The sequence below is a fragment of the Pan paniscus genome, chromosome 14 (genome assembly GCF_029289425.2).
Source record: "Pan paniscus chromosome 14, NHGRI_mPanPan1-v2.0_pri, whole genome shotgun sequence".
Taxonomy (NCBI): Eukaryota; Metazoa; Chordata; class Mammalia; order Primates; family Hominidae; genus Pan; species Pan paniscus.
Genome location: NC_073263.2, coordinates 32,194,571 through 32,213,629, shown reverse-complemented (window position 1 = coordinate 32,213,629; position 19,059 = coordinate 32,194,571). Strand labels below are relative to the sequence as shown.

The window sequence follows — 19,059 nt, the reverse complement described above, 5'->3', positions numbered from 1 at the left end:
ATACCCAAGTATAGGAGATCCTAGAAAATCTAAGCTTCACCTAATTGCTGTCCCTTTAATCATAGCCAAATAATCCCCACTGTACCTTATATACTCTACTCCCTTAGATCTTTTCTATGCCATTTGCTGCTTTGCTTTGCTTTTTTAAGTTACCCTAACAAGATACATTATAGCCCCATGTGATTTCCACAGGGGACCTCTGCCCTACACAGATGTCCAAAAGAATAGAATTTTACTCACCTTTAATCGTCTCACCATCTCCTCTTTAGATATTTTATCTGATATTTCCTTGACCCCAGGCGGATATGTAATTTTTCCATCATTGGTCCTAGTCTTTGAATGAGCCATGACAGAAATATTTCTACCCCTGAAACAAGAAAACTATTAGATGCAAACCAAAAAATAGATATAAACATTCTTAACAAACATAAATGGTAACCTTCCCCACCAACCAAAATTTGTAACTACCTCCTAATTTACAGTAATTTACTTTACCATTTAATGAAAATCACTCTATTGAACATTTCCCAAAATTATTTTTAGAAAAACAAAACTTATTTTTACTTTCATTTCCTCAGTGGCAAGCTTTGTTATTTGTCCTAACCCTCCAACTAAAAATAATAATAATAATAGTAAGCTAGAGAAAAAGAATAAAAAATAAATACTTTTTAAAAGCACCACAAAGTACTCAAACTAAAACCTAAGAGAAAATAGGAATCCAGGGAAGTAAGTGGGAACACTGGGACATTATAGCTACTTATACTCTGAAAGCATTTTTCATTTCTGACAAATGTGGGATTCAGTTTTGATGGTCTTATAGGGCAAGGGGAACAGAAGTAAATCTGAACATATCAAGGCAGACAGTCAAATAGGAAACTCTCCTGACATTAATGTAGGCCACCACCCTACCCAAAGAAGATATACCTGCAAAGGAGAGGGTAAACTAGAAATGAACACCTCTTTTCCCCAGCCCCACCCCCTAGAGGGAACCGCTGAGAAGGCTGCCTTGGTGCTAAACAGAGAAAGGCAACACGAATACAGGGAAGGAACAGGTAATTAGTTTTGGCCATGGGCCTGCACACTTGCTGGGGTTGACATGACCTAAGTGGCCCAGAGAATCTCAAAACATGAACTCACAGACCCCTGGTTAATAACAGCCCCAAGCACCTAACATAAGTAAATCCAAGTCCTGCCTAGAGAAGGGTGCCTTCATCCTAAGTATCAAAGAATCCCCACTATGATGTTTCTAGAACAATAAGCAAGTATCAAGTCAAAAATAACCAAGCAACTATGAGGGAGAACCAGCAGAAATACCACACAACAAAAATAGACACAATTTTTGTGTCTATCAAAGACTGTAAAACTACTATAATCTTAAAGAAATAAAAGACAATTCCAAAAATATCTACAGGAAACAAAAAAAATTATAAAGACTAAACTAGAAGATTTTTTTAAATAAAACTTCTAAAAATGAAAAAATACAATTACTGAAATTGAAAATTCAACAGGTCAATGTATTCGCAGATACGAAAAACCATTAAAGGCCAGGTGGGATTGCTCACGCCTGTAATCCCAGCACTTTTGGGAGGCCAAGGCAGGCCTTTTGAGCTTAAACTTTGAGCTCCAAAGTTTAAGAACAGCCTGGGCAACATACCAAAATCCCATCTCTACAAAAAATACAAAAATCAGCCAGGTGTGGTGGCACACCCCTGTAGTCCCAGATACTCGGGAGGCTGCAGCAGGGGAGCTGCTTGAACCCAGGAGGTAGAGGTTGCAGTGAGCTGAGATTGCGCCACTGCATTCCACCTGTCTCAAAAAAGAAAGAATGAAGTGAAAGAAAGGTCATAAGAAATTATCCGGAGTGCAACACAGTGAAACATACAACTGAAATACATAAGGATAGAAAGGCCTAAATGTAGCCTACAATTCATGGAAGTTATAGAGGGAGAAGAATGAGAGATTCACTCATGGGATTCATGAGAGTACCAGAAGGACTAGATTGAAGCAGAGGCCAAATACCTAGAGAGGATATCATAAAATACCAACCTACAAATTCAATAAGCCAAACAGGATTAAATTTAAAATAATAATAATTCCAGAAAACAAACAAAATTTAGAGCACACACAGTACCTGAAAGGAATAGCATTTAAACTAACAGGTGACTTCTCAACAGCAACAACATAAGCCAGAAGACAGCAAAATGTTATCTTCAAAGCGGAGAAAGAATATAACTGCAAATCTAAAAGTTTACAACCAAGGAGTATAATTTTTAAGTGCAGAGTAAAATAAGGGCAAATTAGCCAAATGAAAACTAAGAGGTGTAAGTATTTATATATAAAGTACCTACAACATTGCTTAGCACATACTAAGTACTATATGTGTATGTAATATACACAATCAGGTTAAAAGAAAAGATTTTTAAATTTCAACATAAACACCTTAAAAGACAATGAAAAAAGTGGATACATGCTGAAAGTAAAAGGATGGAAAATTATGTCATGCAAACACTAAAACCAGTTAAGCTAAATATCAAGTTAAAAAAAAAAAAAAGATAAATAGGCCCCAGATTCACTCTGTGGTATTTACTCAATAGAAACGTATAGTTTGTCCACCGTAAGACATATAAAAAAATGTTCACAGCAATACCATTCAGTTGCCAAAACAGAAAACACAAATGACCATCAACACTAGAATGAATAGCAATTTGTAGTATAGTCACACAATGGGGGCAAAAAAAAAAAAAAAAAAGCCATGAGAGAATAAATCATTGCCTCACACAATAATATGGATTAACATTACAAACATCCAGATGGGCATGATGGTTCACATCTGTAATCCCTGCATCTGGGAAGGCTAAGGGAGGTGGATCACTCGAGCCCAGGAGTTCAAGACCAGCCTGGGCAATACAGTGAGACCTCATCTCTACAAAAAATAAAAATAAATTAGCCAAGCATAGTGGTGTGCACCTGTGGTCCCAGCTACCCGGGAAGCTGAGGTGGAAGTCCTGCTTAAGCCCAGGAAGTCAAAGCCACAGCAAGCCATGATCACACCACTGCACTCAAGCCTGAATGACAGAGCGGACCTTGTCTCAACACACACCACACACCACACACCCACACACCCACACACCCACACACACACCCACACACACACATCAAAGTGAAAGAAGCCAGACACAAAACACTACATAAGAGTATGATTACATTTATAAGCTCGAAAACAGAGAAACCTAATCTATGACAGTAAAAGTCAGGACAGTGATGTTTTGGGAGACAAATGTTAACGGAAAAAGGGGTGAAAAGATACTTCTAAGGTGCTAGTTACACAAGTATTTTCACTTTCTGTGAAGTCATATAGAGCTAAAGACATAAGTTTTGCACTTTCCTGAATGTATGTTATACTTCAACAAAAAGCTTAACAAAACAGATAACAAGAAAAGCTCCAGACATTTAAATTTTTTAAAGCACTTCTTAATAATCAATGAATCAAAAGAAAACAAGTGTAGGATCAACAAAGTCAAAAATCACAGGTCAATCTTATAAATTTGATAATATAACATTTGAAAATGTAGATAAAGCTGAGAAACTACATCTTATTACCAAAACTAACTCAAGAAAGAAAAAAAATGATTAAGAAACAAAATCAATCATTAACAGATCTTTCCACAAGGAAAAATATCCAAGTCTAGATGGCTTTACTAGTGAGTCCTGTCAAATAAAGGAAGAAATATTTCCCATGTCATACAAATAGTTCCAAGAAATGAAAAACAAGGGAATCCTTCCCAACTAGTTTTAAGCAACTAATTAGCATAACTCTGACAACAAAACCCAATGAGAACTATCAGAGGCCAGGCACAATGGCTCCTGTCTGTGATCCCAGCACTTTGGAAGGCTGAGGCAGTAAGACTGCTTAAAGCCAGGAGTTCAAGACCAGCCAGGGCAACAAAGCAAGATCTTGCCCCTACAAAAAAATTAAAATGAATAAAAAATTAGCCAAGTTGAGGTGACAAGATCACTTGAGGCCAGGAGTTCAAGGATGCAGTGAGCTATGATTGTGCCACTGCACTCCAGCCTAGGCAACACAGTGAGAGTCTGTATCTGAAAAAGGAAAAGAAAAAAGAAAAGAACAATCAGAGAAAATAAATCACAGACAAATCTTAATCTAAATGCAAAACTCCTAAACAAAACATTAGGAAACCAAATGCAGCAACATATTCATAAGTGTTTATCCCGGGAAGGCAAGGTTAAATTCATCACATCAACAGGCTTAAAAAGAAAATCATATTTAAATTATATACTAAACAGATTTTTTCAAATCTCAATAAATTAAGAAAAATTTGGTAAATTCAACAACTCATGACTGTAAAACAAAAACGGAACAAGAAACAAGTTTAGTAAACTAAGAATTGGGTGAAAGTTTCCTTTATCTGAGATAAGTAGGATGCTATAAACATCCTACAGCATAAATAATGTTTACTGACAATCCATTAAAAGCTTTGTGTTCAGGAACTACAGGAACATACCTACTATCATCACTTTTTTTTTAATTTGACACTGCAATAAAGATGCTAATCAACAAAGGAGGGAAAGAAAAAGAAATAAAGGGTATAAGGATTTAAAATGAACCAGTCGTTATTCACAGATATGTTTACATATATAAAAACTTTAAAAGGATTTACAGATAAAACATGTGAATTATTAAGACTGAGTTTAGCAAGGATGAAAAGTAAAAAACATCAATATAGAGATGTTCCTCAACTTACAATAAGGTTACGTCCCAATAAACCCATTGTAAATTTAAAATATAATTAAGCCAAAAGTGCATTTCTATCATATGTCAAGAAACATACCAAATGTGTATTGCCTTCACACCATCATAAAGTCAAAAAATTGTCCTAAGTCAAACCACCATAAGTCAGGGACATCCATAACAAGCATAAGTCACCAACAGGTAACAAGAGGTAACACAAATACTTAATGGTAAAAGACTAAATGCTTCCCCTTTAAGATCAGAAACAAAGAAAGGATGTCTACTCTCAGCACTTTTATTCAATATAATGCTAGAAGCCCTAGGCAGCACACAAAGAAACAGAAAATAAAAAGCATACATATTGGAAAAGAAACTGTCCCTACATCCAGACAACATGATTATCTACACAGAAGATGCCAAAGGAATCTACAAAAAATAAACTACTAGTTCATCAAGGTTCCAGGATACAAGATTAACATCCAAAAATCTGTGTTCCTCCTGTACATAGTCATACATCACTTAATGATGGGATACATTCTAATAAATACGTTGTTGGGGAATTTTTTTGTTGTGCAAACATCATACAGTGTGCTTACACAAACCTAAATGGAACAGACTACTACATACCTAGGCTATATGGTATAGCCTATTGCTTCTAGGCTACAAACCTGTACAGTATGTTACTGTACTGAATACTGTACACAACCGTAACACAATGGTAAGTATCTGTGTATCTAAATGTATCTAAACATAGAAAAGGTACAGTACAAATACAGTATCATAAGCTTATGGAACCACCATCATATATGCAGCCCATCACTGACAGAAAAGTTGTGTGGTACGCAACTGTATATGAAAAAAAGTGGTAGCGATAACAGGAAAGAACAGAGAGAATACAATAAAAAGTTCTGAAGACACTTTCATATCTATGTTTTTTAAAAAGGACACTGTACCTATATTTCACACCATATACAAAATGAATTCGAGGTACAGTAACAAATATAAAGGCAAAGTATTAAAAGCTTTTAGAATATGATAAAAGAGAATAGCTGCATGACTTCAGGTTAGGAAAAACACTAGCAAGAACCAAGTTCATAGTTACATTCCTTCAACCAAAGAAGATACTCAGCCAATGCCTAGGACAAAGCACTCCAGGGAAAGATTGATAAATGTGATAGGCTTCTCTTCCACTGAGTCTGGAGTGGAAGAAAGTCTCTCTGCCTTATTTCAGAGACAAAAGCTGTTCATGATTCATAAAAACAAATACATGAATATGGCCACAGACCACAGCTATACAATGTAGACAGAGTGACCTTGTAAAATATACTCATCCATGTAACCAAAAATTTATCAAGCGCCTCATATGCAGAACACAACAGCAGAAACTACAGAGCAAAACATGTAAAATGGGTCTCAAAATCCATGAAGAGAAACAGACATTCCCCTAAATAAGTGAATCACAGTTGATTCTGAAATTATCCTAACAGAAATAAACAACAAGCTTGGAAAAAATAAGACTGAAAGAAAAACCACTTCTGTAAGTGGACAGGGGTAAAGTGGTAATAATACAGAGAATAAAAAGACAGAAAAAAACATTCTGAATAAATCTCAGAGAGCAAATTTCAGTTACTGGACCAGAAGTATGACTGAAGGAAAAGGTGGAAGGAAGTAAAGGGAGCTAAGACGGAAAAAATAAAGAGACAACAAAGAGGGAGGTTACTCAATTTGCACTTGAGTCTTATCAACCGCATTGTAAGGAGAGGTTTGAAACACCTCTGTGAATATACACAGGTTGTTTTTCCTATGAGTAAAACATACTGGCCCTTGTCTACTAAGCAAACTCTATAGACCTTAAAGTCTCATTTTAACTTTTTCTGACCTCAACCAGGCAGAGCTAGGCTCCTCCCCTACAGCTAGTCACACTTTGAACCTACTACAATTAGCATTTATCACACTGTATCTATTGTACTTATTGCTATCTTTGTCTCTCCCACTAGACTGTAAGCTCCTTAAGAAAAGTAGCATATAACAATTATGCTAGCATCTATCTGCTAGCATCTATCGCATATAATAGCTACTATCAGTAGTAGGCACTCAGGAAATAATGAATGAATGAACGACCAGAACTATTCGAAGAAATTATGGTTACAGCAAAAAGTAGAGCTAGACACAGGAGAAATTAAAACAAGTTAGAAAACTACTGCAAAATTCCAAGAAAGAAGTAATGAGGAACTGACTGTAGGCAATGACTACAAAACAAGAAAACTGATTCAACGACTTATGAATGATTATACCAGAGAAGCAGAACATGATTATAAGATTCGAAACCCCCCCTAGAAGGCCATTTATTTAAATATTTATTGAGAATTTGTTTGGTGCAATACACTAAGTACTAGGAATACAATGATGAGCAAATGTACAAGAAAGAGCTCTGCCCTCGTTGTAATGGAGATGGGGGAAAACCCAGAGAGAGAGATTAAGTCTTGGGAAAAATAAAGTTTGCTCTAGAAGGCAACTGTAGATTATACATCTAAAGTTCTAGAAAAAAAGTGTAAAATGAGAAAATATTTTTAGAACAATTTATTGTTCATGCTTTATGGGTTTACAAGATGAGTAAAGAAAATGAGTAGGGTGAGCTGAGATACCAACACTAAACCTTAATGAAATACCTATGGTGATTGGGGTGGTGGGAGCCCACAGGGGAGATAAAGAAGGAAAACAGAAGAAAGTCAAGAAAATGGCTTTAGAAAAATGAGAGTAATTGTTACAAAAATCTATGGAAAAAATGTTTGAAGATGAAGGGGTGATATATAGTGGTATTACAAAAACCTAGGCAAAAATGTTTGAAGATGGAGGGGTGATATATAGTGATGATCACCCTCAGTGAAAACATACAAAATGACCTCAGCAAATACTCCCTTGAACTTGACAGGATATTTGAGAAAAAAGTGTCCAGAAAATGATGGGAATGAATACCAAATTACGAGATAAGAAAAAGGTGAAAAGAAAAAAGAGGAAGCAGAAAAGGAGCAACACAGAAGAAGAGGGTATCATTAAGTCAATGAAAAACAGGTATTGATACAGAGCTGCTCCTTAAACAGAATGTCAAATAAATGATTTGACATATAATAGTTCCTTTCATCTTTGGGGAATCTCAACCATTCACTATTAAGGTAGAGCAAACAAAAAATGAAAAATAACTGCACTTAGAAAATAGTCATATAAAACTGGCCTATATCAGACTCTATTTTATAAACTATAGTATATTACAGAAAAATGTGATTTTTTTTTTTTTTTTTTTTTTTTGAGACGGAGTCTCACTCTGTCACCCAGGCTGGAGTACAGTGGCGTGATCTCGGCTCACTGCAAGCTCCGCCTCCCGGGTTCACGCCATTCTCCTGCCTCAGCCTCCCGAGTAGCTGGGACTACAGGAGCTCGCCACCACGCCTGGCTAATTTTTTGTATTTTTTTAGTAGAGATGGGGTTTCACTGTGTTAGCCAGGATGGTCTCGATCTCCTGACCTCATGATCTGCCTGCCTCGGCCTCCCAAAGTGCTGGGATTACAGGCGTGAGCCACCACGCCTGGCCAACAATGTGCTGATTTATCAGTTTCTCCATTTAAAAAATATAAACTTTAAATTTACCACCAATTTATAGTAAAACTATAACCTAGAATTTCCCTTCTTTCAAAGGGTTATTTGAAACAAGCATTTTCAGAAAACAATTCAGTTCAAAAATTATCATATGCATATTATTATATTTACATTTTTATGTTCAGCATGAACAGTAAGCATAAGAAAATATTCTAATACTAGGCCATGCACAGTGGCTCACGCCTGTAATCCCAGCACTTTGGGAGCCCAAAGTGGGCAGATCACCTGAGGTCAGGAGTTTGAGACCAGCCAGGACAACATGGCGAAACCCCATCTCTACTAAATATACAAATATTAGCTGGGCATGGTGGCGCATGCCTGCAGTCTCAACTACTCGGGAGGCTGAGGCCAGAGAATCACTTGAACCTGGGAGGTGGAGGTTGCAGTGAGCTGAGATCGTGCCATTGCACTCCAGCATGGGTGAGACAGCGAGATTTCATCTCAAAAAGAAAAAAGAAAAGAAAATATTCTAATACTAAAGATTTTTTTAAAGTTCAAATAAAATGATCATTAATTAAATATATGAGAATCTTTTAATCACACTGAGTACAAGAAAAATCAATGAAATGGTCATTCTTTAATATTATCAGACATAAATAAATGTTCATAGATGTAACTAAACAAGAGACTGTAGTAAAAAATATGTAAGATATTTTCACTGAATAGAAAAGGAAAACAAAGTACTGACTAAAGAGCAAGAGCAATCATAACAATAAGCAATCCTATTTTTTAGTTGATTTAGGCATCCAAATCAACAAATAAAGACTGGCATCTGCCAGTTTCATGGTGATTTTTCTTAAAAATTCACAGTCACAGAAATCAAATCAAACCACTACTAGAATCCATACTGGGCCATGTTAATTTAAAGCTGTTTTTCCTTCTGGGATTTCACTCCAGGTTTGAGGTGGAATTCAAAGGAAAACATAAGATTTTGTAAAGAGTCTGATATAACTACAGAAGGCAGTCTTCGCCACAACTGCTACCTCTTGCAACCAGCAGATGGTGCCCTCCATAAAGACAACTCTTCAGTACACAATAATTAAACAGTGTAAGAAGTTTAGCTTATTCTTGTTGAGGGACAACCAAAAATCTAATGGGAGTTTTTCCTACGAGAAAAAAGGCTAAGTAAATTATGCTATTCTCCCCTAAGCATACAACTTGAAAGCCCTGTTTACATATTTTCCAACTGTTTAAACAAAAAGCTGCCTTTTTCAACATACAATTTTTTGACTAATCTACCATGCAGCTTGAATTAATCTTTATTAATTCAAAATCAGTGTATTTATGTTATTCCTTATTTGTTCTGGTAAAACAGTGACGGTGAATACTTTAGGAAGTTCTTTTAGAAACTGGACCCTTTCTTTGAATACATATTTTTGTTAATGTTTATTTGTAAAAGGGCAAACATGGTCACTTGCCTACATCATTTTTTAAGGACCATCAATGTTATGGAAGATACTAAAGTTTAACTGGCTCAAACAGAAAAGGAGCCCCAGGCCCTGGAATATCTCGACCTGCATCAGTTTCTAACCGCACAGAAAGTGTTCTGTTGAATCTCTTTAAAGTAATTCTTGTATATTAATAGTGATAATATCTCTCATTTATTGAGTGATTAGTATTTCTCTGGTCAGTAGTCAACTTGATATCCCATTGTGGGGGGTGGGGGGAGTGGATAAAATTACGAATTTTTCTATTCACGTCAAATCTCCAACACACATTCTTGTACAACGCCACCCCCGCCCCACGCCCCCATGTAGACTGCTGCTGCTTCATTGAGAAAACAGAAGCGCCATCAAACGGAAACCCTCAGCCTCTTATTACCCAATTTACATGCCTATGTACATTTGCACCCATTCCCTCCCTTCCCTCCTTCCCCATTCCTTCCTTCCCTCCCTCTTCCCTAATACCAGAAAGGAAATAGCCCTCCTCACATCAAAACACTAACCCCTTCATAAGCACACAAAATCCCATCCTCTACTCAAAGACTTTTACTTGATTAGTTATCTCCTCTTTCCCCCGTATCAGCATCCTCTGTGTCTACTAGATACTTTCTCTCAGCATTCAAATATATTCTGTTATTGGATGGATGGAAGGCATTCAGGCAGGAAGCGAAAGAAAATACAACATACCTGCTTAGACTACAAATACCTCCCCTGCCTCAGGTATTGTCCTCTCTCCCAAATTACCTTCACAGACAAGCTTCTCAAAGAGTAATCTATACTATCTACTTTCAATTCCCATTCACTATTCATATTAATCCAACCTGGCTTCCAAAGAGTTCCCCACCCGCACACTCCACCTCATCAGCAAAATGCTTTTGCCGCAGTCACTAGCAGATTGCAAAAAATGACAACAAATTTTTCCATTCCTTGTATCTACACCCTTACAATGTGACTTTGCTGCTCCTCCCATCAAGAAATAAAAGTGTTTTTTCAGACCTAGAATCTGAGATGGCGTTATGACTCTTTTAGGCAATGGGACATTGAGAAGTTTAGTAAATGTTTGTGCTCTGGGTTAGCTTACCTACTGCTCTTGGAATTCTGCTATGGAGATGTCGGCAAGTCCAAGCTATCCCAATGGAAAATTAGAACGTATATGCACAGAGGCACATTGTCCCAGCCATGGTCATCATGAACAAGCCAGCCCTAACCAAATCACCGGGTGACCACAGAGGCATATCTGTAGATGCATAAGCAACCCCAGCTAAAATCAGCTAAGCCTGGTCCGGATCAGTAGAACCACCCAGATAAGCCAAACCCAAATTGCCAATATACACAATTAGGAACAGTTGTTTTCAGTAAGTCAGTCTTCGGGTGATTTGTTATGCAGTAAAAGCTAACTAAAAGTCATCAGTTGACCTCTATGTTGCCAAATCAAGTGAACACTTTTCTAATCCTTATTTTATTCATCTCAGCAGTATGATACACAGTTGACCGCAGCCTCCTCCTTGAAACATTATTTTCCTTTTGTTTCTTCTAGTAACACATTGCCTTTTCCTGATTTTTTCCTACCTTACTGGTCATTCCTGTCTCCTTTGTTGACTTCTCTTCTACTCAACCTCCAAATATCAGTTAACTCATCAGAGCTCAATTCTCTTTTTACTGTTTACGTTCTTCTCCCAAGGCTTTTGCCCTAAGCTTTCTTTTAATACATACTCCATAAAGATCTCTCTTTTCAACTCCAGTCCGCACATACAATTGTCTACTTAACATTTCCACTTGGGTATTCTCAAAGATACCGCGAACTCAAGATACTCAAAACTAAACAAAAGGTCTCCCAATTTTTTTCTCCCTCCAAAAAAATCCTCATTCTTCATTCCTCTCCCTCTTCAGTGTGTGTTGCCTTCATGTACCCATTTCTTCCTCACAGTTCTCTGGGAATGAAGCTTGGCAATTCCCTTTCAATATTTACAATCAACAATCAAGTCCTATAAATGCTACCTTGCAAAATGTAAATGAAATCAACCCTTATTTAGCCATTACTTCACCACACATAAATCTACGCCACATCCAACTCATTCTTCAGAGAGCAACCAGAATGATCTTAATAAGCTAATCTCTTCATATCACTGCCTTACTTAGAATTCTTAAGTAGGTTCTCACTGCCCTTCGAATAAGTTCCAAAAATACTAATCTGACCATTTGCTCATTACACTCCAGTCACATCTCTATTCCTTGAAGACACTAAACCAAGATCCTTCTGTCTCAGGGTGTGCTATTCCTTCTGCTTCAATAAACTTTTTCTCTTCTCTAGCCCTCATGCCTGGCTAACACTGCTCTTTCAAGTCTCACCTGTCAATCAGGGAAGCTGTCCCAAATCTACTCAGTCTAAATAAAATCTCGACTGCACGCTCTCACACCACCCCTGCACTTTTGCTTCAAAGAATTTATCATAAATGTAAATACAAATTCTCTAATGTGTTTCCCCTTCTGAACTGTAAACTATATGAGAAAAGTTTAGGGATCCTAATTTGTTCACTGCTACATACCTAATGCATAACACAATGCAGGTTAAAAAGCAAAAGCTGAATAAATGTTCTTACTAAGATGAACTATATAATTATGCCCATTTATAAACAAGAAAACTGAGGTTCAAAGAGGTTAAATAACTATGCTAAAGTTATCAACAACTGAACTTAAATTGAGCCATATCTGATTCCAAAGCCTATGCCCTTAACCTAATGGTTTTCCATCTCTGGTGCACTGCTGAATCCTCTAATAATCAGACCCAAACACTTCCATATGAAAAAAGCTCCATGAGGAAATTTACATGCCAAGTTTAGTAACAAATGCCTTAACACTACAATATAGTGCTAATTCTGCCTACTATCTCTGTAAGCATTTCTGATACTTTATATACGTAAGCATGACAGCTTTAATTTTTTAAAAACAGATCATGGTTTTCAAAGCTCTTTCATGCACACATTTTCCTTCAAAATTCTATAAAAGTAGGAATCATCCCTATGTTACAGATGAAGAAAATGTAGTTCAGAAAGCTGACGAACTCGCATACAGTCACCCTGTAGTAAGTGGCAGAGCAATGACAAGAGGTCAAGTTTTCTCGTTTTTACTTCAGGCTCTTTAGGGAATGCTGAATTGGAAATTAAGAATCAGAATACTAGGCCTGGAGCGGTGGCTCACGCCTGTAATCCCAGCACTTTGGGAGGCCGAGGGAGGCAGATCACAAGGTCAGGAGATCGAGACCATCATGGCTAACACGGTGAAACCCCGTCTCTACTAAAAATACAAAAAAATTAGCCAGGCGTGGTGGCGGGCACTTGTAGTCCCAGCTACTCGGGAGGCTGAGGCAGGAGAATGGCGTGAACCGAGGAGGCGGAGCTTGCAGTGAGCCGAGATAGCGCCACTGCACTTCCAGCCTGGGCGACAGAGCAAGACTCTGCCTCAAAAAAAAAAAAAAAAAAAAAAGTCAGAATACTAAAAAATCGGAGCAAACTGAACAAAAACATTAGCCCAACCAGAAACTCAAGGCACAAAGATATTTTAGCTTAAGTAGGCGACTACAATGGCACTAATTAAAAAGGCCAGGCCAGGCACAGTGGCTCACGCCTGTAATCCCAGCACTTTGGGAGGTTGAGGCGGCCAGATCACGAGGTCAAGAGATCAAGACCATCCTGGCCAACATGGTGAAACCCCATCTCTACTAAAAATACAAAAATTAGCTGGGCGTGGTGGTACGCACCTGTAATCCCAGCTACCTCGGAGGCTGAGGCAGGAGAATCACTTGAACCCGGGAGGCAGAGGTTGCAGTGAGCCAAGATCACGCCACTGCACTCCAGCCTGGCACCAGAGCAAGACTCCGTCTTTTAAAAAAAAAAAAAAAAAAAAAAAAAAAAAAAGGCCAGGCATAGTGGCTCACACCTGTAATCCCAGCACTTTGGGAGGCCAAGGCAGGAGGGTCACTTGAGGGCAGGAATTCTAGACCAGCCTGGGCAATACAGTGAGAACCCCCCATCTCCACAAAAAAAAAAAAAAAAAACGTAATTGGCTGGACATGGTAGTGCATGCCTGTAGTCCTAGCTTCTCAGGAGGCTGAGGCAGGAGGATGGCTTGAGCCCAGGAGTTCAAGGCTATCATCAAGTTACTGCACTCCAGCCTAGGTGACAGAGTAAGGCCCTGCCTCTTTAAAAAAAAAAAAAAAAAAAAGGCAGTAAGAAATATTGCTGAGGTTGTGAAAAAACTGGACCCCTCATATTTTATGGGAATGTAAAATGCTGCAGCCATTTTTGAAAAACGTTTCACAGTATCTTAAAAGGTTAAATGTTGGCTGGGCACGGTGGCTCATGCCTGTAATCCCAGCACTCTGGGAGGCCGAGGCGGGTGGATCACAAGGTCAGGAGTTAGAGACCAGTCTGACCAAGATAGTGAAACTCCATCTCTACTAAAAATACTAAAATTAGCCAGGCGCAGTGGCAGGCGCTGTAATCCCCGCTACTCGGGAGGCTGAGGCAGGAGAATTGCTTGAACCCTGGAGGTGGAGGTTGCAGTAAGCTGAGATCGCACCACTGCACTCTAGCCTGGGTGACAGAGTAAGACACTGTTCTCAAAAAAAAAAAAAAAAAGTTAAATGTAAACTTACAATATGACCTAGCAATTCCCCTTCTAGGTGTCCATCCAAGAGAAAACCTATATCCACACAAAGACTTTTACCAGAATATTCATGGCAGTATTATTCATAATGCCCCAAAAGAACAAACAATCCAAATGTCTATTAACTGGTGAATGGATAAACAAAATGATACTAATTGGAATAAAAAGGAAAAAAGTACTGAAACAAAAGTGAATCAACTAGATTCTGTGCATGTACATATACATGTGCACATATTGGTGAAGGTGTTATAAAAGAAATCGGGACCAGTTAATCTAAGGCTTTAAGTCTCTGATAAGGAGTCTGGTCATTATCACATAAGGCAGTTGTCATTTTTTTTCTTTCTTTTCTAAGAAATTTAAAGAGAAATGAGATTTGTATTTTAGAGAATTTCCAAAGACAAAGACATACCAGCTAGAACACAGGAAGACTGCAGGAATCTATGAGGGACTGCAAGAGGCTCACTGAAGCAGTAACAGGAAGCTCTGAACAACTGGAAGATAACATAAGAGTATTTGAAGAGAGGATATAACAGAAAACAGGAGAGAAGTATAGTTTAGTAGGAGAAAAGAGATTGAGACAGAAGTAAAATCCAGGAGGTATTGCATAACATTACAATGTAGCTCTCTAAGATGACAATAAAATGGGCATAAAAGTACCACCCATATTGATATGTAGGGACCCAATGTACCATACTGTATACAGGACAAATGAGAGTACAACTGTTAATTCTACCTCATTAAAAGTAACACAGTATCCATAAAGATAAACAAATAATCAACAAATCTGCTTACAAAGTTATATATCTTGTAAACAAAATATTAATAATGAGTAAACTGGGGGAGGGGTTGTAAGAAAAATTAGGATGTCAAGTCCACCAAAAAGTTTAATTTGATAAGTTTCTCAATAAATTTCCCTATAATGGGGAAAACTTAACAAAATCATTATAGTACATAAACACTGGATATATTCCTGAAAGACATTAGTTTTGAGGGACTGCATACGGATTAATATTACTAAATCTAATCTAAATCTAGTCTCACTGATTACATCTACCTTATATGCTTCCTGGCTAAAATCAACAACTTTGTTTTGTGACAGTGTTGTCCAAACACGGATAGCTGGTTTTGTTTTTGTTTTCTTAAATAGTTTTATTAAGATAGAATTCACATATCAAATAATTCATCTTTTAGAGTGTACAATTCAATAGTTTTAGATCTAATACTTTTTTTGTGTAAAATATATGTAACATAAAATCTACCATTTATAAATGTACAATTAAGTGACATTATTAATCATATTTACAATATTGTGCAACCACTACCATTTCCAAAACTTTTTCATCACCCAAAACAGAAAGAAACTTGTAACCATTAAGCAATAACATCCCATGCCCTCTTTTCCCCAGCCCCTGGTAACTTCTACTGTCTGTCTCTATAAATTTGCCTATCCCTAAGTGCCTCATGTAAGTAGAATCACAGTATTTGTCCTTTTCTGTCAAATTTCACTGAGTGTATTTTCAGGTTCATCCTGTTACAGCACTTATCAGAGCTTAAATTCTTTTGAGTAGCTGGGACCACAGGCGTGCGCCACCACGCCTGGCTAATTTTTGTATTTTAGTAGAGACGGGGTTTCACCATGTTGGGCAGGATGGTCTCGATCTCCTGACCTCAAGATCCGCCCGCCTCAGCCTCCCAAAGTGCTGGGATTGCAGATGTGAGCCACCACGCCTGGCCCAGAGCTTCAATTATTTGTATGACTGAATATTATATGTGTATACCACATTTTGTTTATCCATTCTTCTGCTGGTGGACACTTGGTTTCCATTCTTGGCTACTGTGAACAGTGCTGCAATAAACACTGCTGTACAAATACCCATTTGAGTCCCTGTTCAAATCTTTTCAGCATACAGCTAGCAGTGGAATTGCTAAGTTTATGGTAACTTTATGATTAGCTTTTGAAGAACCACCAAACTGTTTCTCACAGCAGCAGCTAGCTACATCAGCAAATGAGGGCTCCAATTTTTCCACATCCTCTTCAACAGTTATTTTCTGGTTTTGTTTTTTTTATAGCCATCCTAGTAGGTATGCAGTGTAACCTCATTATGTTTTTGATTTTCATTTTCCTAATGATTAATGGTGTTGAGTATCTTATGTGCTTACAGGTCATTTGTGTATCTTTGGAAAAATGTCTATTCAAGATCATTGCTCACTTTTAAATTAGGTTGTCTTTTTGTCATTGACCTGTAGTTCTTTATATATTCCGGACATTAAATCCTTCTTAAAGATATGACTTGCAAATATTTTCTTCTGTAGGTTGTGTTTTCATTTTCTTATGTCCTTTGATGCAGAAAAGTTTTTAATTTTTATAAAGTCCAATATATATTTTTTATTGTTTGTGCTAATAAATTCAGGTTCATAAAATTCTACCCCCATATTTTCTTCTAAAAGTATACAGGCTTAAATCTTATATTTACATCATTGATCATTTTGAGCTCATTTTTATCTACTATGTGAAGGAGAGGTCCAACTTAATTCTTTTGCATGTGGAAATCCAGTTGTCCCAGTGTCATCTGTTGAAGATATTCTTTCCCTCTTTGTTTTTAATAAGGATATCCTGGTTCCTCCTCTAGAAATTTTGATTCAGGAGGTGTGGGGAGAAGCTTCAGATTCTGCCATTTTTAAGGAGTGTCTCAGACAATTCCTATGGTCAGACAAGTTTAGAAAACAGTTTAGAACACAACTTCAGGTGCTCAATTCGTGTTGTAAAGAAGCCAAAGAACTTTTTTTTCCCTTAAATCCTGGCTTTGCCTTCAGATACATATTCCTGGCCTATACTATATCCAACTGACAACTTAGGTAAGAACTCCTAATTTTCACAAAAAACTGTCAACTTTACTGCACCTTTGATCTCTAAAACATTGGGCTCTGCCAAAACAATACAATCAAACTTGCCACAATACAGACTCAGATCATTCATTCTTTCAACAACAAATATTTATTGAGCACCTATTATATCCCAGGTACTGTTGACTGGGGAATATAACTGTAGGAGAAAGCCAAAGATTATTGTTCTCGTGGCATAGCTTATATTAAAGTTGAAGGAAAACAGACAACAAATGTCAATGTATGTGTTAGATAATGTGAAATGTTAAGAAAAATAGGGGCCGAGCGCCACGGCTCACGCCTGTAATCCTAACACTTTGGGAGGTCAAGGCAGGTGGACTGCTTGAGCCCAGGAGTTTGAGACCAGCCTGGGCAACACGGTGAAACGCCACCACTACAAAAAATACAAAAAAATTAGTCCCAACTAATCGGGAGGCTGAGGTGAGAGGATCACCTAAGCCTAGGGATGTCGAGGCTACAGTGAGCCACGATCCCACCACTGCACCCCAGCCCAAGCAACAGAGTGAGACCCCATCTCAAAAAGAAAAAAAGAATCAATAGAGATGGCCAGGTGTGGTGGCTCATGCCTGTAATCCCAACACTTTGGAAGGCCAAGGCAGGTGGATCACTTGATACAGGAGTTCGAGACCAGCCTGGCCAACATGGTGAAACCCTGTCTCCACCAAAAAAAGAAAAAACACAAAAATTATCCGGCCATGGTGATGCATGCCTGTAATCTCAGCTACTCGGGAGGCTGAGGCAGGAGAATGACTTGAATCCGGGAGGCGGAGGTTACAGTGAGCCGAGATGGCGCCACTGCACTCCAGCCTGGACAGAAGTGAGATTCCGTCTGAAAAAAAAAAAAAAGTAAGGAAGAGAACTGTTTTAGCTTGCAAAGACTGGAAAGGACTCTATGACAAGGTGACATTTGAGTGGAAACCTGAAAAAGAATGATGATAAACCATGCAAATACCTGAGGGAAGAATACTCAAGACAGAGTGAGGCTCAGAGATTTTAACCTTGCACTATCTACTACCCAACTACTATCAAAGAAGACCAGAGAACAATTATATTTCTGAAGGATTTTTTAAAGAAATCCCATTCACCACTTCCTCTAGATCAGGGCTTCTCAACCTCAGCACTCTCACGTTTTTTGCCAAAAATTCTTTACTGCAAGTGGAGGTCAGGGTGCACCTGTGCATTGTACAATGTTCAGCAGCATCCCTGGGCTCTGCTCACTAGACATGAGGAGGGCATGCACACCATCACCATCCCCAGTTGTGACAACCAAAAATGTCTCCAGACATTGCCAAGTGTCCCCTGCAGGGCAAAATCACCCCACACTGAGAACTACTGCTCTAGGTCTGTTCTTACACTCAGATTCCACATAGGAAACCCATAAATGGTCTTCAGGAGGTCTATGAACCATCTATAGTCATCTAAAAGAGTATACAGAGTTTGCATGCATGTGATAATGTACATTCTTCTGGGGAGATGGAGCAGAGCTTGTGGTGTATTCTCTAACATCTATCGTCAAAAAAGAAAGTTAAGGAACACTGCTTCTAATATCTCAAGGATGTTGAAGAACAACACCTGGAAACTCCAAATTTGAGCTATACTTGTCTTGGCCCCTACATTCACTTTCAGTTAGTTGAATGCAATTGG

General features: G+C 38.0%; 1 protein-coding gene across 8 annotated transcripts in view; it reads right to left on the bottom strand.

Moving 5' to 3' along the window:
- The window catches only part of PDS5B (PDS5 cohesin associated factor B), a 189,251-nt gene that overhangs the window by 126,408 nt on the left and 43,784 nt on the right, over positions 1–19,059 (bottom strand). For 6 of the 8 annotated variants that reach the window (XM_034936560.3, XM_034936563.3, XM_034936564.3 and 3 more), the window contains exon 2: positions 241–367. In XM_034936560.3, coding sequence (XP_034792451.1) covers positions 241–348 — 108 coding nt within the window. In that variant the 5' untranslated portion in view covers positions 349–367. Of the gene's footprint in view, positions 1–240; positions 368–14,920; positions 15,003–19,059 lie in introns of those variants that run through there. The other 2 variants (XM_063595704.1, XM_034936561.3) reach the window with 2 other exon arrangements.